The 25,704-nt window shown below is 42.9% G+C and overlaps 1 protein-coding gene across 2 annotated transcripts in view; it reads right to left on the bottom strand.

Annotated features, from left to right (window-relative positions):
* Window positions 1-25,704, bottom strand: part of LOC112220220 (fibrinogen C domain-containing protein 1-like) — a 239,916-nt gene that overhangs the window by 135,779 nt on the left and 78,433 nt on the right. For both annotated transcript variants that reach the window (XM_042302493.1, XM_042302492.1), the window contains 2 exons: window positions 10,947-11,106; window positions 3,125-3,261 (listed from right to left, as the gene is read on the bottom strand). In XM_042302493.1, coding sequence (XP_042158427.1) covers window positions 3,125-3,261; window positions 10,947-11,106 — 297 coding nt within the window. The remainder of the gene's footprint in view (window positions 1-3,124; window positions 3,262-10,946; window positions 11,107-25,704) is intronic.

Genomic DNA, 25,704 nt, shown 5'->3' on the forward strand with positions numbered 1-25,704 from the left:
AGCCCCTCCCCAAAGAGCTGAACGAGCTCCCTTTATCTCCTCCTTCCTTACTGCTCATGCGCTCTTAAAGTGGCAGCGCACGGTGAAGGCTCCGAGCAGATTTCGCCACAACTTTAAAGGGCATTACACTAATAAGGCTGCTGACTAGGGAAACATTCCCGCTGTTCTGTTCTTAGTGTCAAGCTGCACGTTCAAACTAAAGCAATGTAACTAATAATGGCATCTTTATGCTTGCGTTAATAAAATAATGATAAAAATACTCTTTCAAAATGCCAATGTTTATTTAGTTAAGGATCCATAATGAAATACTATGGGAATAAATATCACTGAATTACAGAAATATCCTCCAACCCTCTATATGTAATTATTGGCGGAGAGTCATGTCATATTTTTGATATACTGTAGGGCTACCGTAGGCGACATGAGTCTCACTAGTGTTGAGTAATGTGATGTTAAAAGTGGTGTAGGTCTTATTTATTTAAAGAGCATATTGAAGTTAGAAGCAATAGGATTTGAAGTAACAGCCTACAACTATTTTCACACCGTTTCGTGCTGCTCTGAGACAAGCATGGGGACTGGTCTTGATAAATCAATGAGATTTTTTATTTTCACTGAATCTCTGTTTGGGTATTGGTTAGACTAGAATTAGAAAATTAGGGTGTATAAATGTTATGCTCTTAGTGTAACCTTTATTTAACTAGGCAAGTCAGTTAAGAACAAATTCGTATTTACAAGGACAGCCTACTCCTTCATCCTCGTTGGGGAATTGAAGCCCGGTCTTCAATAGGTAACCCTCTATATGAAATAGCTATGGGGTTGGCTTGAAACGGAATAGATACAATATTGCTTAGAACTGTGGCATTTGGTCTATGCCTCGAATGAGGACGTGGATTAATACATGTCTCAATGAGGGTTACCTGTTTCGGCCAAGGACTGATATCCCATCACTTTTTTAGTACCTTTTAATGTTAGCACTCTGCATCTAAGCTCCTCTCCTATTCGGGTGCAGGCCATCCCTTTTTAGGAACTGCCGTCGCTCCAAAAACAATTTGAAATTGTCAATAAAATCCTGATTTCTTTCAAGAGTCCAGTGCAAATTCCATGACTGTTTTTTATCCCTAAACACAATCCGCTTGACTGTAGCCAATAGTCTGTCAGTCAGGTATTCGAAGTCCTGTCTCAACTCAATGAGGCTTCCCTTCTGATTCAGCTCATTGGACAGCCGGCAAATGTCCTTCTGAAGCCGCCTGTTATCCTCCATCTTCTGGTCACACCAAAGACACTTTTTACAGACATACCCATTTTCCGTATGCGCTAGGTCTTCTACTGCCCCCTCTGGTTAGTTAGTGAACATTTCACAGCAGTAGCATTGGACACTCAATGGTTGGCTATTGACATCCATTGGATAGCCGTCTGTAGCCATTAAGGTTAATGCTAAAAAGCAGACTAGCCACAGGTAGCAGCGCAAGCTTGAAGTCGAAAAAGTCCAGCAAGGTAGTGCGTTCTGTGAAGAGCTAAAATTGTCTACAAAAACAAACAAAAAGAACAGTGCATCGTTCTGAACCTGTACAGGCCGTCGGTCAATACACTCATGTAAATAAAATATAAAATAGCCTTTAATGAGGATAAAATAGGTCACAGTCGAGTTTAACTACTTGCTCCACTACTCGCTCCAAACACAACTTGCTACATGTCATCTCAGAATGCACTCAACAGTGCATCATAACAAAAGGCTGAATGAGTACATCGTCCGCCTGTTGCAGCAGCGCAGCTGCAATGTGTATAATGTACACTCCGACAAGTTTGAGAAAGAGCTGAGATGCATTAAGGTGACTTCACTAATGATATCAGGCGGTACAGGCCGGAGCAGCAGAAGCGTGAAGGAGAATGTTTTGGGTGAGAGGGAACATTTCCCATTCAATTATCTTGCGCTCCTTTGAATACTCATCTCCCTCTCCCTCCCTCTCACTCGCTCTCTCTCTATGTAGTACGTAGACGGCTACGTAGTCAAGTTTGTGTTTCATATCTCCTTCTCTCATCTGTATTCTCACCTGCATTCTCAGACACAGTCGTAGAAGCCTTTTCACATCATGTTCCTTTTTTTTTTGCAGCCCGGATCATTTTATCTACAGTTTAAGGTCTAAAGTTCAACACGCAATCTAATTGCAATCTATTTATCCCACTTTGGTTTTTCTATACAATATGCTAGGGTATAAGCAGTGCTGCATTTTAATCATGAGGAGTGGAGAAGAAAACAATGTTCATTCTCCGGAGCTCTTGTTTCTCAGAAGATGGATGATCCAGAAGATTGTTCAAATTAAATGTATGTTGCATTCTGGGACAGATTTTATTAAGAGTGTTACACACTGAAGGATTCTTATTTCAGTGCGGCTTGGCAGGTGATATACTTTGTAATAAAGTAAAACATATATAAAGCTAAGATAATGAAAACCATTTCATTACCTAATCACTCTGGAGTTTTTTAAAATTTTGATTACCAACCCAATAAAAGTGTAGAGGAGGAGAGAGAGGGAGAGAAAGTAGAGAGAAAGAGAAAGGAGAGAGAGCGAGAAAGGAAATACACTGTCTTTGTTGTGGATGAAAAAGAACACTGTTGGAGTGCTTGAGGATATAAATGGCTGTGTTTCTTCTATTCTAATGGAGACACTTGAGAATATGGTCCCTGTCCCCTTCATGTTGATTGTGTGTGTGTGTGTGTGTGTGTGTGTGTGTTCTTACAAGCTTGCTTGTCTATTTGTGCCTGTGTGTGTGTGTGTGTGTGTGTGTGTGTGTGTGTGTGTGTGTGTGTGTGTGTGTGTGTGTGTGTGCGTGTGCGTGTGTCTCTGAATATGTGTGTGTGTGTGTGTGTGTGTGTGTGTGCTTACAAGCTTGCTTGTCTATTTGTGCCTGTGTGTGTGTGTGTGTGTGTGTGTGTGTGTGTGTGTGTGTGTGTGTGTGTGTGTTGTCTGTTTGTGTGTGTGCTGTGTGTGTTGCTTGTCTGTTTGTGTGTGTGTGTGTGTGTGTGTGTGTGTGTGTGTGTGTGTGTGTGTGTGTGTGTGTGTGTGTGTGTGTGTGTGTGTGTGTGTGTGTGTGTGTGTGTGTGTGTGTGTACACTATGACTCACAGTCCAGCCCCCTCCGTCCGTGGTCATGTCACAGTAGACCTGGAAGCCGTAGGGGTAGTGAGTGGGAAACACAGAGTAGATGCCATCCTCCCTCTGACCATTAGCATACAGATCACCACAGTCACGAGGACGAGAGCCTAGAGAGATACAGAGACAGATATATATATATTGTATATTATCTACCTCACTTGCTTTGGCAATGTTAACACATGTTTCCCATGCCAATAAAGCCCCTTGAATTGAATTTAGAGCGAGAGAGAAATACAGATACAGAGAGAGATGCAGAGAGAGAGAGAGAGAAAGATACAGAGGGAGAGAGACAGAGAGGAGATATACAGAGAGAGAGAGAGAGAGACACAGATGCAGAGAGAGAGAGAGAGAGAAAGATACAGAGAGGGAGAGAGACCGAGCGAATAGCGAGAGAGGAGAGCTACACAGAGAGAGAGATACAGAAAGAGAGGGTAAGGGATACAGAGCGAGAGAGAGAGAGATGCAGAAGGTAAGAGAGAGAGTCAAAAAGGGACAGAGAGAAAAAGAAGAGAAACAAAAAGCTCTCAGTTTGAATTCCAGCTGGAAAGCAAAACAAGTGGCTAAAACATTACGTAAGTGTAAACAAAGAGATATGACAGAGATGAGGAGAACATTCCACTAGACTTCTTAGCCTCAAACAGGCTTGACAATGAGGAAGAGGGGGTTAATGGGGACTCCTTGGGTGGTGAGAGAGAGATGGAGAGGGAGAGAAAGAGGAAGGAGGTTTGCTCCCAAAATGGTGTTATTTTTGGAGCTTGTTGTTTACAGTTGTGGCACAATGACTATCAACCTCAGATTCAGTACCAGAGTTGCTTTTCTTACAGATAATCTATACTGAACAAAAATGTAAGCCAACATGTAAAGATTTGGTCCCATGTTTAATGAACTGAAATAAAATATCCCAACATTTTCCATACGCACATAAAACGTACTTCCCTCGAATGTTGTGCAACAAATGTGTTTACATCCCTGTTAGTGAGCATTTTCCTCATGGTGCTATCTATTTTGTGAAATGCACCAGTCCCTCCTGCAGCAAAGCACCCCCACAACATGATGCTGCCACCTTCTTGCTTCACGGTTGGGATGGTGTTCTTCAGTTTGCAAGCCTCCCCATTTTCCTCCAAACATAACAATGGTCATTATGGCCAAACAGATCCATTTTTGTTTCATCAGCCCAGAGGAAATTTCATCAAAAAGTATGATATTTTTCCCCATGTGCAGTTGCAAACCGTAGCCTGGCTTTTAGATGGCGATTTTAGAGCAGTGGCTTCTTCCTTGCTGAGCGGCCTTAAAAGATTATTTCGATATAGGACTCCTTTTACTGTGGATATAGATACTTTTGTACCTGTTTCCTCCAGCATCTTCACAAGGTCCTTTGCTGTTGTTCTGGGATTGATTACCACTTTTAGCACCAAAGTACGTTCATCTCTAGGAGACAGAATTCTCTCCTTCCTGAGCGGTATGACGGCTGCATGGTCCCATGGTGTTTATACTTGCATACTATTGTTTGTACAGATGAACGTGGTACCTTCAGGTGTTTGGAAATTGCTCCCAAGGATGAACCAGACTTGTGGAGATCTACAAAAAAATTCTGAGGTCTTGGCAGATTTCTTTTGATATTCCCATGATGTCAAGCAAAGGGGCACTGAGTTTGAAGGTAGGCCTTGAAATACATCCACAGGTACACCTCCAATTGACTCAAATTATGTCCATTAGCCTATCAGAAGCTTCTAAAGCCATGCCATCATTTTCTGGAATATTCCAAACTGTTTAAAGGCACAGTCAAAACTTAGTGTATGTAAACTTCTGACCCACTGGAATTGTGAAACAGTGAGTTATAAGTGAAATAATCTGTCTGTAAACAATTGTTGGAAAAATGACTTGTGTCATGCACAAAGTATATGTCCTAACCAACTTGCCAAACTATAGTTCGTGGAGAAATTTGTGGAGTGGTTGAAAAACAAGTTTTAATGGCTCCAACCTAAGTGTTTACATTGACCTCCCCTCCCCTCCCCTTTGTTTTTCCACTCTTTTAGCTGCGTTTCGGCCATTATTATGAGCCGTCCTCCCCTCAGCAGCCTCCTCTGATTGAAATGAATCCTGTATCATCCTAGTTCTATATATGCAGGCATCCCGGAGTGTGAAATTACATCAATGATTGTAATGCAGTACCCATCTGTGTGAAATATTTATCAAAACCTGGGGCCTGTGGCAAACACACGCACAGGCACACACACACACACACACACACAAACACACACACACTCTCTGGTGGCATTACCATTGGAGTGTGTGTGGTACATAAGTGTCAGCCGTTGTGTATTCCATGGCTGGCTGAAGAGGGAGAATCTACTGGAAGGCTTCCCTCAGGTCTGATGTAGGTTCATCTAAAGCTCCTGGCAGGTATGATGTAGGTTTGTCTGAAGCTTCCGTCAGGTCTGATGTAGGTTTGTCTGAAGCTTCCATTAGGTCTGATGGAGGTTCGCCTGAAGCTTCCCTCAGGGATCACACCTCAGTCTTTCTCAGGCTCTCACTCCAAGCACAACATCCCAATGGACACACCAATCACTACTCTCCAATCACTACCGCCTAGCTCCACTCCCATTCCCCAGGCACTCTCATTTGTTTACTTCTGTAACCGTAAAAGCCTTGGTTTAATGCATGTTAACATTAGAAGCCTCCTCCCTAAGTTTGTTTTACTCACTGCTTGAGCACTTTGCCAACCCGGATGTCCTAGCTGTGTCTGAATCCTGGCTCAGGAAGACTACCAAAAACCCTGAAATTTCCATCCCTAACTATAACTTTTTCCGACAAGATAGAACTGCCAAAGGGGACGGAGTTGCAATCTACTGCAGAGATAGCCTGCAGAGTTCTGTCTTACTATGCAGGTCTGCACCCTAACAATTCTAGCTTCTACTTTTAAAAATCTACCTTTCCAGAAACATATCTCTCACCGTTGCCGCTTGCTATAGGCCACCCTCTGCCCCCATCTGTGCCCAGGACACCATATGTGAACTGATTGCCCCCCATCTATCTTCAGAGCTCGTGCTGCTAGGTGACCTAAACTGGGACATGCTTAAAATCCCGGCCATCCTACAATCTAAACTTGATGCCCTCAATCTCACAGGAATTATCAATGAACCAACTAGGCACAACCCCAAATCTGTAAACACAGGCACCCTCATAGATATCATCCTAACCAACTTGCCCTCCAAAAATACCTCTACTAGAGGTCAACCAATTAATCTTAATGGCCGATTAATTAGGGCCGATTTCAAGTTTTCATAACTATAGGAAATCTGTATTTTTGGACATCGATTTGGGCGATTAAAAAAATAATATTTTTTTACACCTTTATTTAATCTTTATTTAACTAGGCAAGTCAGTTAAGAACACATTCTTACTTTCAATGACGGCCTAGGAATGGTGGGTTAACTGCCTTGTTCAGGGGCAGAACGACAGATTTGTACCTTGTCAGCTCGGGGATTCAATCTTGCAACCTTACAGTTAACTAGTCCAACGCTCTAACCACCTGCCTCTCATTGCACTCCACGAGGAGACTGCCTGTTACACGAATGCAGTAAGCCAATGTAAGTTGCTAGCTAGCATTAAATTTATCTTACAAAAAACAATCAATCAATCATAATCACTAGTTAACTACACATGGTTGATGATATTACTAGTTTATCTAGCGTGTCCTGCGTTGCATATAATCGGTGCGGTGCGTATTTGCGAAAAAGGACTGTCCTTGCTCCAATGTGTATCTAACCATAAACATCAATGCCTTTCTTCAAATCAATAGACAGAAATATATATTTTTAAACCTGCATATTTAGCTAAAATAAATCCAGGTTAGCAGGCTATATTAACCAGGTGAAATTGTGTCACTTCTCTTGCGTTCATTGCACACAGAGTCAGGGTATATGCAACAGTTTGGGCCGCCTAATTTGCCAGAATTATACGTAATTATGACATAACATTGAAGGTTGTGCAATGTAACAGGAATATTTAGACTTATGGATGCCACCCGTTAGATAAAATACGGAACGGTTCCGTATTTCACTGAAAGAATAAACGTCTCGTTTTCTAAATGAAAGTTTCCGGATTCGAACATACTAATGACCTAAGACTCGTATTTCCGTGTGTTATTATGTTATAATTAAGTCTATGATTTGATAGAGCAGTCTGACTGAGCAATGGTAGGCACCAACAGGCTCGTAAGCATTCACTCAAAAAGCACTTTCGTGCGTTTTACCAGCAGCTCTTTGCTGTGCTGCAAGTATTGCGCTGTTTATGACTTCAAGCCATCAACTCCTGAGATTAGGCTGGTGTAACCGATGTGAAAAGGCTAGCTAGTTAGTGGGGTGCGCGCTAATAGCGTTTCAAACGTCACTCGCTCTGAGCCTTCTAGTAGTTGTTCCGCTTGCTCTGCATGGGTAACGCTGCTTCGAGGGTGGCTTTTGTCGATGTGTTCCTGGATCGAGCCCAGGTAGGAGAGAGGAGAGGGACGGAAGCTATACTGTTACACTGGCAATACTAAAGTGCCTATAAAGCATCCAATAGTCAAAGGTATATATGAAATACAAATGGTATAGAGAGAAATAGTCCTATAATTCCTATAATAACTACAACCTAAATCTTCTTACCTGGGAATATTGAAGACTCATGTTAAAATGAACCACCAGCTTTCATACGTTCTCATGTTCTGAGCAAGGAACTTAAACGTTAGCTTTCTTACATGGCACATATTGCACTTTTACTTTCTTCTCCAACACTTTGTTTTTGCATTATTTAAACCAAATTGAACATGTTTCATTATGTATTTGAGACTAAATTGATTGTATTGATGTATTATATTAAGTTAAAATAAGTGTTAATTCAGTATTGTTGTAATTGTTATTATTACAAATAAATACAAACAATTGGCCGATTTAATCGGTATCGGCTTTAATGGGCCTCCAATAATCGGTATCGGTCTCGGTTTTGAAAAATCATAATCGGTCGACCTCTTCCTCACCATCTTAAATAAGTATGCCACTTTAAAAAAATGTAGAACCAGGAACAGATATAGCCCTTGGTTCACTCCAGACCTGACTGCCCTTGACCAGCACAAAAACATCCTGTGGTGTTCAGCATTAGCATTGAATAGCAACCGTGATATGCTTTTCAGGGAAGTTAGGAACCAATATACACAGGCAGTTAGGAAAGCTAAGGCTAGTTTTTTCAAGCAGAAATTTGCATACTGTAGCACAAACAAAAAAGTTCAGGGACACTGTAAAGTCGATGGAGAATAAGAGCATCTCCTCCCAGCTGCCCACTGCACTGACGCTAGAAAACACTGTCACCACCGATATATCCACGATAATTGAGAATTTCAATAAGCATTTCTCTATGGCTGGCCATGCTTTGCACCTGGCTACCCCTACCCCGGTCAACAGCCCTGCACTCCCCACAGCAACTCGCCCAAGCCTCCCCGATTTCTCCTTCACCCAAATCCGGATAGCTGAAAGAGCTGCAAAATCTGGACCGCTACAAATCAGTCGGGCTAGACAGTCTGGACCCAGTCTCTTTCTAAAATGATCTGCCGAAATTGTTGCAACCCGTATCACAAGCCTGTTCAACCTCTCTTTCGTATCGTCTGAGATTCCCAAAGATGTGAAAGCTGCAGCGGTCATCCCCCTCTTCAAAGGGGGAGACACTCTAGACCCAAACTGCTACAGACATATATCTATCCTACCCTGCCCTTTTAAGGTCTTCGAAAGCCAAGTTAACAAACCGATTACCAACCATTTTGAATCTCACTGTACCTTCTCCGCTATGCAATCTGGTTTCAGAGCTGGTCGCGGGTGCACCTCAGCCACGCTCAAGGTCCTAAATGATATCATAACCGCAATCGATAAGAGACAATACTGTGCAGCCGTATTCATTGACCTGGCCAAAGTTTTCAACTCAATCACAACATTCTTAATGGCAGACTCAACAGCCTTGGTTTCTCAAATGATTGCCTCGCCTGGTTTACCAACTACATCTCTGATAGAGGTCAGTGTGTCAAATCGGAGGGCCTGTTGTCCGGACCTCTGGCAGTCTCTATGGGGGTGCCACAGGATTCAATTCTCGGGCCGACTCTCTTCTCTGTATACATCAGTGATGTCGCTCTTGCTGTTGGTGATTCTCAAATCCACCTCTACGCAGACGACACCATTCTCTATACTTCTGGCCATTCATTGGACACTGTGTTAACTAACCTTCAATGCAATACAACTCTCCTTCCGTGGCCTCCAACTGCTCTTAAATGCAAGTAAATCTAAATGCATGCTCTTCAACCGATCACTGCCTGCACCTGCCCGCCCGTCCAGCATCACTACTCTGGACGACTCTGACTTAGAATATGTGGATAACTACAAATACCTATGTGTCTGGTTAGACTGTAAACTCTCCTTCCAGACTCACATTAAGCATCTCCAATCGGCTTCCTATTTCGCAACAAAGCATCCTTCACTCATGCTGCCAAACATACCCATATAAACATACCCATCGTAAAACTGACCATCCTACCGATCCTCGACTTCGGCGATGTCATTTATAAAACAGCCTCCAACACTCAACAAATTGTATGCAGTCTATCACAGTGCCATCCGTTTTGTCACCAAAGCCCCATATACTACCCACCACTGTGACCTGTACGCTCTCGTTGGCTGGCCCTCGCTTCACTCTCGTCGCCAAAAACACTGGCTCCAGGTCATCTACAAGTCTCTGCTAGGTAAAGCACCGCCTTATCTCAGCTCACTGGTCACCATAGCAGCATCCACTCGTAGCACACGCTCCAGCAGGTATATCTCACTGGTCACCCCCAAAGCCAATTCATCCTTTGGCCGCCTTTCCTTCCAGTTCTCTGCTGCCAAGGACTGGAACAAACTGCAAAAATCACTGAAGCTGGAGACTCATATCTCTCTCACTAGCTTTAAGCACCAGCTGTCAGAGCAGCTCACAGATCACTGAACCTATACATAGCCAATCTGTAAACAGCCCATCCAACTACCTCATCCCCATACTGTATTTATTTATTTATCTTGCTCCTTTGCACCCCAGTATCTATACTTGCACATTCATCTTCTGCACATCTACTATTCCAGTGTTTAATTGCTATATTGTAATTACTTTGCAACCATGGCCAATGTATTGCCTTAACTCCCTTATCTTACCTAATTTGTACTCACTGTATATACTTTTTCCCCCTTTTTTCCCCTACTGTATTATTGACTGTATGTTTGTTTATTCCATGTGTAACTCTGTGTTGTTGTATGTGTCGAACTGCTATGCTTTATCTTGGCCAGGTCGAAGTTGCAAATGAGAACTTCTTCTCAACTAGCCTACCTGGTTAAAAGGTGATTTAAAATATATATATTTACATACTGTACTGTATATTCAACACTCATGCATTCAACACTAGCACCAAGGGTAATGAGGTAATATTAATCTCTGCCACTGGCAGATAGAGATACAGTACTATATTGAACAACACAGAGAACTATAGAGTATGTCTACAGGAACAGACAGAGACAGACACATATGAAGACCCAGAGACACACACATAGACATATGCATGAATGGCAGACAGACAGACAGACAGACAGTTACATAACCAGCCAGTTAGCTACATACCAGACAGCCACACAGTCAGCCAGCCAGCCAATCAGCCAGCCACAAAGCCAGCCAGCCGGCCACATATTCAGTCAGCCACATAACTAGCCAGCCAGCTAGCCAGACATGGACAGACAGCTATCAGACTTACCATTGGCACAGCCTTTGAGACGAGCCCCTCTGACCGGTGCTCTCTGTAGGTCAGCCTTGACCCGAGCCTTCAGTCCCCCTGTCTCCTTCTGCATGGAGCTGAGAGCATCGCTCACAGTGTTCACCACCTTCACCATGTTGATTTGGCTCTCAGACAGTAGCTGCAATACACACAGTATTAACCATTAGTTAACCCAAACTTGTGAACTTGATTAAGTGATGTTGTGCAGTTTGTTGCTAACGTTACTTTGCTACCTTGCTACCTGCCACTTTGCTACCTGCTACTGTTTTTACTTTTTAAGCAGCGTTTTAGAATTATTTTTTTTCCTCATTAACTTTTTTCATTGAGCTTTTTCTCCCCGGGCGCTTTATCTAGGTAAGGTTCAACAGGACCTCCACCAGCTGAAGCTGTAGTAACATTAACATTATGCCTTCTAATTGCAGTCGCTGTAATCATAATATGCAAGAGAACGATTGCCTTTTGTTTAGGATATCTGTGCTGCAAGCTCAGCTTCAGATGCAATGGTTAGGCAAGAGCAATTTAAGTGTAGGAAAGGATGAAACAGCATCTGTGCCACCAATAAGTACAAATAGTAGTATAAATCCCCCCGCACAGTCCACACAGCCGGACATTTTTCTCATGGCTTCCGGAAGGAAATGCTGTATGAGTCCTCAAACGGTGTCGCTCATTCAGCCAACAGAAACTTTCGACCGGTTCTCTCCATTAAGCGACGAGTCGGAGTCAGAGGCCGAGCCTTCTCTGGTCTCACCTCCACCCGTTACTGGGTCTGAGACGCCGAAGCCTCCCACCATTAGCTCTGACAAATTGAAAACCCTAGTCATTAGTGACTCCATTACCTGCAATATGAGACTTAAAAAGAATAATCCAGCGATCATACACCGTTTACCAGGGGGCAGGGCTACCGACGTTAAGGCTACACTGAAGATGATGCTGGCTAAGGCTAAAACTGGCGACTGTAGAGAGTATAGGGATATTGTTATCCACGTCGGCACCAACAATGTTAGGATGAAACAGTCAGAGGTCACCAAGCGCAACATAGGTTCAGCGTGTAAATCAACTAGAAAGATGTGTCGGCATCAAGTAATTGTCTCTGGCGCCCTCCCAGTTAGGGGGAGTGATGAGCTCTACAGCAGTCTCACAACTCAATCACTGGTTGAAAACTGTTTTCTGCCCCTCCCAAAAGATAGAATTTGTAGATAATTGGCCCTCTTTCTGGGACTCACCCACAAACAGGACCAAACCTGGTCTGCTGTGGAGTGACGAACTCCATCCGAGCTGGAGGGGTGCTCTCATCTTATTTATGGACATAGACAGGGCTCTAACTCCTCTAGCTTCACAATGGGATAGGGTGCAGGCCAGGCAGCAGGCTGTTAGCCAGCTTGCCAGCTTAGTGGAGTCTGCCACTAGCACAGTCAGTGTAGTCAGCTCAGCTATCCCCATTGAGACCGAGTCTGTGCCACAATCTAGGTTGGGCAAAAATAAACATGGCGGTGTTTGCCTTAGCAATCTCACTGGAATAAAAACCTCCTCCATTCCTGTAATTATTGAAAGAGATTGTGATATATCACATCTCAAAATAGGGCTGCTTATTGTTAGATCCCTAACTTCCAAGGCAGTTATAGTCAATTAACTAATCACTGATCATAATCTTGATGTGATTGGCCTGACGTGAAACATGGCTTAAGCCTGATTAATTTACTGTGTTAAATGAGACCTCTCCTCCTGGTTACACTAGCGACCATATCCCCTGTGTATCCCGCATAGGCGGAGGTGTTGCTAACATTTACGATAGCAAATTTCAATTTACCCCCCAAAAAATGACTTTGTTTTTGTCTTTTAAGCTTCTGGTCATGAAATCTATGCAGACTACTCAATCACTTTTGTTTACAGGCCTCCTGGGCCGTATACACCATTCCTCACTGAGTTCCCTGAATTCCTATCGGACCTTGTAGTCATGGCAGATAATATTCACAATTTTGGTTAAATTCACATGGAGAAGTCCACAGACCCACTCCAAAAGTACTTCGGAGCATCATTGACTCAGTGGGATTTGTTCACTGGACCTACTCCTCCGGACCTACTCACTGCCACAGTCATACTCTGGACCTAGATTTGTCCCATGGAATAAATATTGTGGATCTTAATGTGTTTCCTCATAATCCAGGACTATTTGGTATTTTATTAGGATCCCCATTAGCTGTTGCAAAAGCAGCAGCTACTCTTCCTGGGGTCCACACAAAACATGAAACATAATACAGAATGACATAATACAGAACATCATTAGACAAGAACTGCTTAAGGACAGAACTACACACAATTTTTAAAGGGCACATGTAGCCTACATATCAATGCATTCACACAAACTATCTAGGTGAAATAATCTTTCAAACCAACCTGTTAAAGATAGGGCAGAATACTGCCCCCTTTGGAGGAATTGCGTGCCCATAGTAAACAGGAAACAAATCTGTCCAAAATTGCTAATATATGCATATAATAATAATTATTGAATAGAAAACACGCTAAAGCTTCGAAAACCGTTCAAATTATGTCTGTATGTAAAGCAGAACTCTCAGGGCAGCCATTCTCCCAAACTCTCTCTTGTCATCAGAAAAGTTGGGCCAACTTTGACGTCATCGCCCCCACCCTTCCCAACCAGCTACGGATCTGGGAACAGTTTCTATCTCTTCAGCGCGATGTCTCCTTTCAATGGGGCGTTTCATTGTGAGAATCGCGCGCTCCCTCGCCCTTTGGTGGGCTAAAACCTTTGGTTCACGCGAAAATACATGCACTTCCATGCACGCTTCGCGTCTGGAGCTCTCTTTGTTCCAGGTTTCACCAAACGATGTCAGTTTATCTGTTCGAGCTGATACTTGTTTTGCACATTTAGAACATCCTAAAGCTTGATTCTGCACTTAGTTTGACCAGTTTAGTCGACATATAATATGTAATTTTGAAGTTTTGATGCGCATCCACTAGAATTTTGGCTGCATTTCAGCCGGAATTTGTCGCATTTGATAACCCAAAGACACAGACTTGAAAACCAAACGCAGTTTTTGGTAAGTATGACTCCTTCCACGGCTTCTGATCGAAGAACATCAAAGGTAAGGGAAAATTTATGTGGTAATTTTGTGTTTCTGTGGACTCAAACATAGAGGAGACATAATGCTAATTTCTGAGCGCCGTCTCATATTATAGCCTAGTGAACGAACTCTGTAACGTTAAAAATAAATGTAACACAGTGGTTGCATTAAGAAGAAGTGTATCTTTCTAACTATATGTAGAACATGTATCTTTAGTCAAAGTTTATGATGTGTATTGCTTGTTATCTGACTTTATCTGGCGGAGCTATCATCATTTCTCCGGACATTTGAGTAGCATTTTTTGAACATGGCGTCATTGTAAACAGAGATTTATGGATATAAATTGCATATTATTGAAAAAAACAAATGTACTGTGTAACATGTCCTATTACTGTCATCTGATGAAGATTTTCAAAAGGGTAGTGAATTATTTTTCTTTTAATCCTGCGGTTGTTGATTGCATATTTTGTTCAACTTGGCTATTCAAATTAGCTGTGTCTTTGGTGGTGGTTTGTCATAAATATGTGCTATGTTTTCGCCGTGAAACATTTTAGAAATCTGACTTGCTGGCTAGATGAACAAGGTGTTTATCTTTCATTTGAGCTATTGGACTTGTTAATGTGTGGAGGTTAAATATTTCTAAGAATATTTTTGCATTCCGTGCGCCACCGTTCCAGCTGAACGTGGGAGGGGTCGTTCCCAAAAGGGAACCTTATCCCGTCAACAGCAATATGAGATGGAAGGAAGTTCCATGCAATAAGGGCTCTATATAATACTGTATGTTTTCTTGCATTTGTTCTGGATTTGGGGACTATGAAAAGACTCCTGGTGGCATGTCTGGTGGGATAAGTGTGTGTGTAAATGTACTTTGCAAACAATTTGGGATTTTCAACATATTAATGTTTCTTATAAAAAGAAGTGATGCAGTCAGTCTCTCCTCAACTCTTAGGAGACTGGCATGCATAGTATTTATATCAGCCCTCCGATTACAATTAAGAGCAAAACGTGCCCCTCTGGTCTGGGCTAGCTGTAACAACTAGGTCTTTGCTTGCCGCACTGGACCACACGACTGGACAATAATCAAGATTAGACAAAACTAGAGCCTGCAGAACTTGCTTTTTGGAGTGTGAAGTCAAAAAATCAGAGCATCTCTTTATTACGGCTAGACCTCTCCCCATCTTTGCAACCACTGAAACTATATGTTTTTACCATGACAGTTTACAATCTAAGGTAATGCCAAGTAATTTAGTCTCCTCAACTTGTTCACCAGCCACACCATTCATTACCAGATTCAGCTGAGGTCTAGCACTTAAGGAATGATTTGTACCAAATACAATGCACTTAGTTTTATAGATATTCAGGACCAGTTTATTACTGGCCACCCATTCCAAAACAGACTACAACTCTTTGCAGTGACTTCATTAGCTGATGCGTATATGGTTGAATCATCAGCATACATGGACACACATGCTTTGTTTAATGCCAGTGGCAGGTCATTGGTAAAAATAGAAAAGAGTAGAGGGCTGAAAGAGCTGCCCTGTGGTACACCACACTTTACATGTTTGACATTAGAGACACCTCCATTAAAGAAAACCCTTTGAGTTCTATTATATAGATACAGTAGCTCTGAATCCACAATATGGAAGAGGTTGAAAAGCCTCAGCACTTAAGTATTTTCAACAACAGGTTATGGTCAGTAATATGAAAGGCTGCAATGAAATCTAACAGTACAGCTCCAACAATCTTCTTGTTATCAATTTCTTTCAACCAATCATCAGTCATTTGTGTCAGTGCAGTACTTGTTGAGTGCCCTTCTCTATAAGCATGCTGAAAGTCTGTTGTTAATTTGTTTATAGAGAAATAGTGTCACGCTGGCATAAAGGGTCGGGAGACAGGCGCAGGAATTCATAATAGGGTTATTTATTACACCCAAATGATGGTGCGCCGTGAACAGGCACGGGGACAAAGACCAAATAAACACTATACAAAACACAGGGTTGAAACCCAAACAAAAGCGCGAGGAGTACCTCGAATAAATAACACAAGCGCACAATGATTATCACACGGGACGAGACCCATAATTATCTGCGCAATCCACAATTGCACGAAAGCCAAAACACACAGCACAGGTACTCACACGACCAACAGACATAGTAACAATAATCGACAGGACAATGGTGAACCAAGGACACACTTATAAAATTACTAATCACTGGGAATAGGAGCCAGGTGTGCGTAATGAAAGTTCCGAAGGGATCCGTGACAAATAGCAATTTTTTCCAACAGTTTGCTAAGAGCTGGCAGCAAGCTTATTGGTCTGCTGTTAGAACCAGTAAAGGCCGATTTACCACTCTTGGGTAGCGGAATTACTTTGGATTCCCTCTAGGCCTGAGGACAAAGACTTTCCTCTAGGTTCAGATAAAAAATATGACAGATATGAGTGGCTATAGAATCAGCCACCATCCTCAGTAGCTTTCCATCTAAGATGTCAATGCCAGGGAGTTTGTCATTATTGATCATTAACAATAATTTTTCCCACACTAACTTTACAAAATTCAAACTTGCACTGCTTTTCTTTCATTATTAGTTGTTTTATGCATGAATAGAATTGCTCACTTTTTGCCGTGCGCATTTCCTGCCTAATTTTGCCCACTTTGCCAATGAAATAATCATAAAAATAATTGGCAACATCAAATGGTTTTGTGATGAATAAGCCATCTGATTTGAATTGAGTTGAATTTGTCTTTCTGCCCATAATTTAATTTAAAGAACTCCAAAGTTTTTTTCCATCATTCTTTATATCATTGATCTTTGCTTCATAATACATTTTCTTCTTCTTTCTGTTGAGTTTGGTCACATAATTTCTCAATTTGCAGTAAGTAAGCCAGTCAGATGTACAGCCAGACTTATTAGCCACTCCTTTTCCCCTCTCTTTCAACCATACAGTTTTTCAAAATCCTCATCAATCGATGGATCTTTAACTGTACTAACATTCCGTTTCTTAACAGGTGCATGTTTATCCTGACCTCGGATGGGGCCACAGTGTCTCCTGACCCCTCCTGTCTCAGCCTCCAGTATTTATGCTGCAGTAGTTTATGTGTCGGGGGGCTGGGGTCAGTTTGTTATATCTGGAGTACTTCTCCTGTCCTATTCGGTGTCCTGTGTGAATCTAAGTGTGCGTTCTCTAATTCTCTCCTTCTCTCTTTCTTTCTCTCTCTCGGAGGACCTGAGCCCTAGGACCTGAGCTCCAGGACTACCTGACATGATGACTCCTTGCTGTCCCCAGTCCACCTGGCCATGCTGCTGTTCCAGTTTCAACTGACCTGAGCCCTAGGACCATGCCCCAGGACTACCTGACATGATGACTCCTTGCTGTCCCCAGTCCACCTGGCCATGCTGCTGCTCCAGTTTCAACTTCCACCTGACTGTGCTGCTGCTCCAGTTCAACTGTTCTGCCTTATTATTATTCGACCATGCTGGTCATTTATGAACATTTGAACATCTTGGCCATGTTCTGTTATAATCTCCACCCGGCACAGCCAGAAGAGGACTGGCCACCCCACATAGCCTGGTTCCTCTCTAGGTTTCTTCCTAGGTTTTGGCCTTTCTAGGGAGTTTTTCCTAGCCACCGTGCTTCTACACCTGCATTGCTTGCTGTTTGGGGTTTTAGGCTGGGTTTCTGTACAGCACTTTGAGATATCAGCTGATGTACGAAGGGCTATATAAATAAATTTGATTTGATTTGATTTGATTTATCAATAATTGGAAGAAGGAATTGCATAAATTCATCAAGTGCAGCGTCTGGATGCTACTCATTAATCACATCAGACCAACAAATATTTTTAACACCATCCACATAACTGTCACAACAAAATATTTTGTATGATCTCTTATACACTATTTTAGGCCCATCTGTTAGAACTTTGGCTTTCCTGGATTTAGCCACGATATCGTGATCACTGCATCCAATGGGTACGGATACAGCTTTAGAACAAAGTTCTACAGTATTAGTAAAAATGTGATCAATACATGTGGATGATCTTGTTCCTGTAGTGTTTGTAAACACCCTGGTAGGTTGATTAATAACCTGAACCAGATTACAGACACTGGTTACAGTCAGAAGCTTGCTCTTGAGCAAACAGCTTGATGAAAACCAGTCAATATTCAGGTCGCCAAGAAAGTAGACATCTCTGTCACATCACATACACAATCAGGCATTTCACACACAATATTTAGATACTGACTATTGGCACTTGGTGGCCTATATAAACACTCAAAAGAAAAGGCTTTAGATATTCCAAGTGAACCTGCAACCACAACACTTCAATAACACTTGACATAAGATATTCTCTAAGTATTACAAGGATATGGCTGTATATCCGGCTAGTTGCAATGCCAAATAGCTCGTCAGGAACAATTTGGCAGGATCACTGGAAAGATACAAGCAGTCCCAGCAACTTATGCCAACTGCGTCGCGTGATCCAACATAAGAAGGTAGCTAGGTAGCTAGGTAGCTACCAAGAACTATCCAATATACTTTTAAACAACAAAGTTGCTTTTGGAGCACCTTATGTTTGCAATCGCAACAAATAATCTGCTCAGGCCCCAACCAAGCATCATCAAAAGCTGTGCTATAAATTCTCGGACATGCAAAGATTCCTAGATGCCCTTCCACTCCCTCCACCTATCCAAGGACGTCAGAGTACAAAAATTGGTTAAAACCACCTAACTGAGGAACTCGATTTAACCTTGCATAATACCCTAGATGCAGTTTCACCGCTTAAAACTAGCTCCCTGGTATACAGAAAATTAGAACGGAAATGGTGTTAAGTCTTCCGACTAGCTTGGAAAGACAGTAACATGCAGTATCGAAGAGCCCTCACTGCTGCTCGATCATCCTATTTTTCCAACTTAATTGAGGAGAATCATTGGAAAGCAAATTATGGACTCCTCTTTAAATCTGTATATTTCTCCAAAGCTCAGTTGTCCTGAGTCTGCACAACACTGTCAGGACCTAGGATCAATGGAGACACTCAAGTGTTTTAATACAATATATCTTGACACATTGATGAAAATAGTCATGGCCTCTAAACCTCCCATTCCTCTCAAAAATGTTAGAAAAAGCTGTTGTACGGCAACTCACTGCCTTCCTGAAGACAAACAATGCATACGAAACGCTTCAGTCCGGTTTTAGACCCCATCATAGCACTGAGACTCATGAAAGTGGTAAATGACCTTTTAAAGGCATCAGGTCGAGGCTCTGCATCTGTCCTCTTGCAATTAGACCTTAGTGCTGCTTTTGATACTATTGATCACCACATTATTTTGGAGAGATTGGGAACTGAAATTGGTCTACATGGACAGGTTCTGGCCTGGTTTAGATCTTATCTGTCGGAACGATATCAGTTTGTCTCTGTGGATGGTTTGTCCTCTGACAAATCAACTGTAGACTTCAATGTTCCTAAATGTTCCGTTCTAGGACCACTATTGTTTTAACTATATATTTTACCTATTGCTAATGTCATTCGGAAACATAATGTTAACTTTCACTGCTATGTGGACGATACACAGTTGTACATTTCAATGAAACATGGTGAAGCCCCAAAATTGCCCTCCCTGGAGGCCTTTCTTTCAGACATAAGGAAGTGGATGGTGGCAAATGTTTTACTTTTAAACTTGGACAAAACAGAGATGCTAGTTCTAGGTCCCAAGAAACAAAGAGATCTTCTGTTGGATCTGACAATTAATCTCGATGGTTGTACAGTTGTCTCAAATAAAACTGAAGGACCTCGGCATTACTCTGATCTCTCTTTTGATGAACATATCAATACTGTTTCAAGGACAGCTTTTTTCCATCTATGTAACATTGCAAAAATCAGAAACTTTGTACAAAAATGATGCAGAAAAATTCATCCATTCTTTTGTCACTTCAAGATTAGACTCCTGCAATGCTCTACTTTCCGGCTACCCAAATAAACCACTAAATAAAATAACCTTCAATTCAAGATGGCGCTGGAGGAGATGCCTGCCGTTTTCGGTCTCCTAACAAATGGTGCTATTTTGTGTTTTTTTCCGTGATATTTGTAAATTATTCTGTACGTAATGTTTTTGCAACCGTATCTTACGGCAGAAAAGAGCTTCTGGATATCAGGACAGCGATCACTCATAGAACAGCACACTCCGGTAAGACGAGGGGGGGCGGTCTGTGCATATTTGTAAACAACAGCTGGTGCACGAAATCTAAGGAAGTCTCTAGATGAGCAACTAGAGGAAAAATTTGCAACCAGAGGAAAAAAATCTAGATCACCTGTACTCCACACACAGAAACGCATACAAAGCTCTCCCTTGCCCTCCATTTGGTAAATCCGACCACAACTCTATCCTGCTGATTCCTGCTTACAAGCAAAAAATAAAGCAGGAAGCACCAGTGTCTCGGTCTATAAAAAAAGGTCAGAGGAAGCAGATGCTAAACTACAGGACTGCTTTGCTATCACAGACTGGAACATGTTCCGGGATTCTTCCGATGACATTGAGGAATGCACCACATCAGCCACTGGCTTTATCAATAAGTGCATTGAGGACGTCGTCCCCACAGTGACTGTACGTACATACCCCAACCAGAAGCCATGGATTACAGGCAACATTCGCACTGAGCTAAAGGGTAGAGCTGCCGCTTTCAAGGTGTGGGACTCTAACCCGGAAGCTTACAAGAAATCCCGCTATGCCCTGTGACGAACCATCAAACAGGCAAAGCCTCAATACAGGGCTAACATTGAATCATACTACACCGGCTCCGACGCTCGTCGGATGTGGCACAGCTTGCAAACTATAACAGACTACAAAGGGATGCTGCCCAGTCACACGAGCCTACCAGACGAGCTAAATCACTTCTATGCTCGCTTGGAGGCAAGCAACACTGAGGCATGCATGAGTGCATTGGCTGTTCCGGACGATTGTGTTATCACGCTCTACGTAGCCGACGTGAGTAAGACCTTTAAGGTTAAAAACCTCTTAGAACTACCCATCCCGGATCCGGGAGAATTGTCATCAACTGCACTAATTAGCATAGCGCAACGGTCAAAAAATATTACTAGAAAATATTCATATTCATGAAATCACAAGTGAAATATAGTGAAACACAGCTTAGCCTTTTGTTAATCACCCTGTCATCTCAGATTTTGAAATGATGCTTTACAGCCAAAGCAAGACAAGCGTTTGTGTAAGTTTATCGATAGCCTAGCATAGCATTATGTCCAGCTAGCAGCAGGAAGCTTGGTCACGAAAATCAGAAAAGCAATCAAGTTAAATCGTTTACCTTTTATGATTTTCGGATGTTTTCACTCACGAGACTCCCAGTTAGACAGCAAATGTTCCTTTTGTTCCATAAAGATTATTTTTATAGCCGAAAGACCTCAGTTTCTTGTCTGCGTTTTGAGAAATCCACCGGAAATTGCGGTCACGACAATGCCGAAAAAAACTCCAAATTAGATCCATAATATCGACAGAAACATGGCAGAAGTTTTTTATAATCAATCCTCAAGGTGTTTTTCAAATATCTATTCGATAATATATCAACTGGGACAATTGGCTTTTCAGTAGAAGGGAGAGGAACAATTACGACCACAATTACGACCATTACGACCATTATGACCACTTACGCAATGTTGTCGTTCACACTAACTATGTCTAGTGGCTGTAGACACATTAGGGAAGCCATATTAGGGAAGCCATAGAAAAAGGAATCTGGTTGATATCCCTTTCAATGGGCAATAGGGATGCATAGGAACACAGGGGTTTCAAAATATGAGTCACTTCCTGATTGGAGTTTTTCTCAGGCTTTCGCCTGCAATATCAGTTCTGTTATACTCACAGACAATATTTTTACAGTTTTGGAAACTTTAGAGTGTTTCCTATCCTAAGCTGTCAATTATATGCATATTCTAGCATCTGGTCCTGAGAAATAGTCTGTTTACTTTGGGAACATTATTTTTCCAAAAATGAAAATAGTGCCCCATAGTTTCAAGAGGTTTTAAACAGGTCAACATACACAAGGCTGCGGGGCCAGACGGATTACCAGGACGTGTGCTCCGGGCATGTGCTGACCACCTGGCAGGTGTCTTCACTGATATTTTCAACATGTCCTTCATTGAGTCTGTAATACCAACATGCTCCAAGCAGACCACCATAGTCCCTGTACCCAAGAACACAAATGACTACAGACCCGTAGCCCTCACGTCCGTTGCCATGAAGACAGCTCAGCGTTCAACACCATAGTATCCTCAAAGCTCATCACCAACCTAAGGATCCTGGGACTAAACACCTCCCTCTGCAACTGGATCCTGTACATCCTGACAGGCCGCCACCAGGTGGTGAGGGTAGGTAGCAACACATCTGCCAAGCTGATCCTCAACACTGGAGCTCCCCAGGGGTGCTCAGTCCCCTCTTGTACTCCCTGTTCACCCACGACTGCATGGCCAGGCACGACTCCAGCACCATCATTAAGTTTGCTGACGACACAACAGTAGGCCTGATCACCGACAATGACGAGATAGGGAGTAGGTCAGAGACCTGGCCGGGTGGTGACAGAATAACAACCTATCCCTCAATGTAACCAAGACTAAGGAGATGATTGTGGTCTACAGGAAAAGGAGCACCGAGCACGTCCCCATTCTCATCGACGGGACTGTAGTGGAGCAGGTTGAGAGCTTCAAATTCCTTGGTGTCCACATCAACAACAAACTAGATTGGTCCAAACACACCAAAACTGTTGTGAAGTGGGCACTACAAAGCCTATTCCCCCTCAGGAAACTAAAAAGATTTGACATGGGTCCTGAGATCCTCAAAAGGTTCTACAGCTGCAACACCGAGAGCATGCTGACCGGTTGCATCATTTCCTGGTACGGCAATTGCTCGGCCTCCGACTGCAAGTCACTTCAGAGTGTAGTGCGTAGGGCCCAGTATATCACTGGGGCAAAGCTACCTGCCATCCAGGACCTCTACACCAGGCGGTGTCAGAGGAAGGCCCTAAAAATTGTCAAAGACCCCAGCTACCCCAGTCATAGACTGTTCTCTCTACTACCGCATGGCAAGTGGTACCGGAGTGCCAAGTCTAGGACAAAAAGGCTTCTCAACAGTTTTTACCCCCAAGCCATAAGACTCCTGAAAAGGTAACCAATGATTACCCGGACTATTTGCATTGTGTGCCCTTTAACGATACCTATGTATCGTAGAAATGTATTTCTGCTGTAGTTTTATTTCTATACTTACCTACACACACACACACATATACCTTTTTTTTACACAATTGGTTAGAGCCTGTAAGTAAGCATTTCACTGTAAGGTTTACACCTGTTGTATTCGGCGCACGTGACAAATTCAATTTGATTTGATTTGAGTTAGTGCTAAACACAGCTGCTAGAATCTTGACAATAACCAAATAATGTGATCATATAACTCCAGTGCTAGTCTCTCTACACTGGCTTCCTGTTAAGGCTTGGGCTGATTTCAAGGTTTTACTGCTAACCTACAAAGCATTACGTGGGCTTGCTCCTACCTATCTTTCCGATTTGGTCCTGTCGTACATACCTACACGTACGCTACGGTCACAAGACGCAGACAATGTTGCTCATTGGCTGTAGATTGGCCCCCACCATGGGGCAGCGGACCAGACCTGTGTACCTCTGATATAAGCCAATATCCCCAGCATGCTGCCCGCTGATTGGATTAGAGAAAAGAGCCAGAGCCCATTGGAATGATAAATGAGGTTTCAGGAGAGAATAGATTAAGAAATCTCTCTAACTGTTTCTGTTGTTAACTTCTACCTCTTTACGTCTTTACTTGCTGCTCTGTTCTTCAATGCTGTACACATTACCTAGCTCATCCTGTGCTACTTGGCCAGCAGCTATATGGCCGGGTGTTGGGTACAGACACACGCAAGCACACACATACACACACGATGCAGCGGTCTAAGGCACTGCATCACAGTGCTAGCTGTGTCACTACAGATCCTGGTTTGATAGGCTGTGGCATGTGGCAGTCAGCCGCGACTGGGAGACCCATGAGGTGGTGCACAATTCGCCCAGCGTCATCTGGGTTTGGGGAGGTTTTGGCCGGCCGGGATGTCCTTGTCCCATTGCACTCTAGCGAGTTCTGTGGCGGGGGCCGGGGCACACACATGCTGACATGGTCGACAGGTGTACAGTGTTTCCTCCGACACATTGGTGCGGCTGGCTTCCGGGTTAAACAGGCATTGTGTAAAGAAGCAGTGCAGCTTGGTGGGGTTGTGTTTTGGGGGACGAACGTGTCTCGACCTTCACCTCCCCGAGTCCATATGTGAGTTGCAGTGATGGGACAAGACTGTAACTATCAATTGGATACCACGAAATTTAGGAGAAAAAGGGGTAAAAAAATAAAATAATAATATACTAAAAATAAAAAAACATTGCTGACGAGTAGGTAAACCACCACTTCCCTCTGTATTATGGTCCAATGTGAATTCATTGGAAAATAAACTGGACGATCAACATGGCTGAGCAACGACACAGATAATATAGAGCTGGCTGGCTTCTCCATGCATCGGCAGGAGCTAGACGAGGGGGGGGGGGTCTATTTGTCAATAACTGCTGGAGCACGATGTCTAATTGTATTGCTCAACTGAGGTAGAATACCTCATGATAAGCTGTAGACCACTCTATCTACCAAGACAGTTCTCATCTATATTATTCGCAGCCATCTATTTACCACCACAAAGCGATGCTGTATAAGGCCATAAGCAAACAAGAAAATGCTCATCCAGAAGCTGTGCTCCTAGTGGTAGGGGACTTTAATGCAGGAAAACTTAAATCCATTTTACCTAATTTCTACCAGCATGTCACATGTGCAACCAGAGGAAAAAAATCTCTAGACCACCTTTACTCCACAAACAGAGATGGATACAAAGCTCTCCCTCACACTCCATTTGGCAAATCTGACCATAATTCTATCCTCCTGATTGCTGCTTACAAGCCAAATATAAAGCAGGAAGTACCAGTGACTCGCTCAGTACGTGTCACGACTCCGACCGAAGGTGGCTCCCCTTCCCGTTCAGGTGGTGCCCGGCGGTCGTCGTCGAAGGCCTACTAGCTGCCACTGATTCTTTTCTCCCCCTCCTTATGTGTTTATTGAGTACACCTGTTTTGAGTTGGTTATAATTAGTGAGGCTTTATTAGTCAGCCGGCCCGCCTGGTTCTTTGTGCGGGATTGATTATTGTAACCCTGGTGTTTGCATTAGATGTACATGTTTGTGTATTTAGTGCTAGACTGTTTTTCGTTTCCCTGTGTCTGGGGCATTTGGTTTGAGCACCCGTAAGTGGGAGGACCGTAGTTCTCCGTGTGTGCATTAAAGAAGCACTTTATTGAACTCTGCTTTCCTGCACCTGATTTCACCCTCACGACACCCAGGACCTTACAGTACGGAAGTGGTCAGATGACGTTGATGGTACGCTCCAGGACTGTTTTGCTAGCACAGACTGGAATATGTTCCGGGATTCATCCAATGGCATTGAGGAGTATACCACCTCCGTCACCGGCTTCATCAATAAGTGCATTGACGACGTCGTCCCCACAGTGACCGTAGATACATTTTCCAACCAGAAGCCAGGGATTACAGGTAACATCCG

The sequence above is a fragment of the Oncorhynchus tshawytscha genome, linkage group LG20 (genome assembly GCF_018296145.1).
Source record: "Oncorhynchus tshawytscha isolate Ot180627B linkage group LG20, Otsh_v2.0, whole genome shotgun sequence".
NCBI classification, from domain to species: domain Eukaryota; kingdom Metazoa; phylum Chordata; class Actinopteri; order Salmoniformes; family Salmonidae; genus Oncorhynchus; species Oncorhynchus tshawytscha.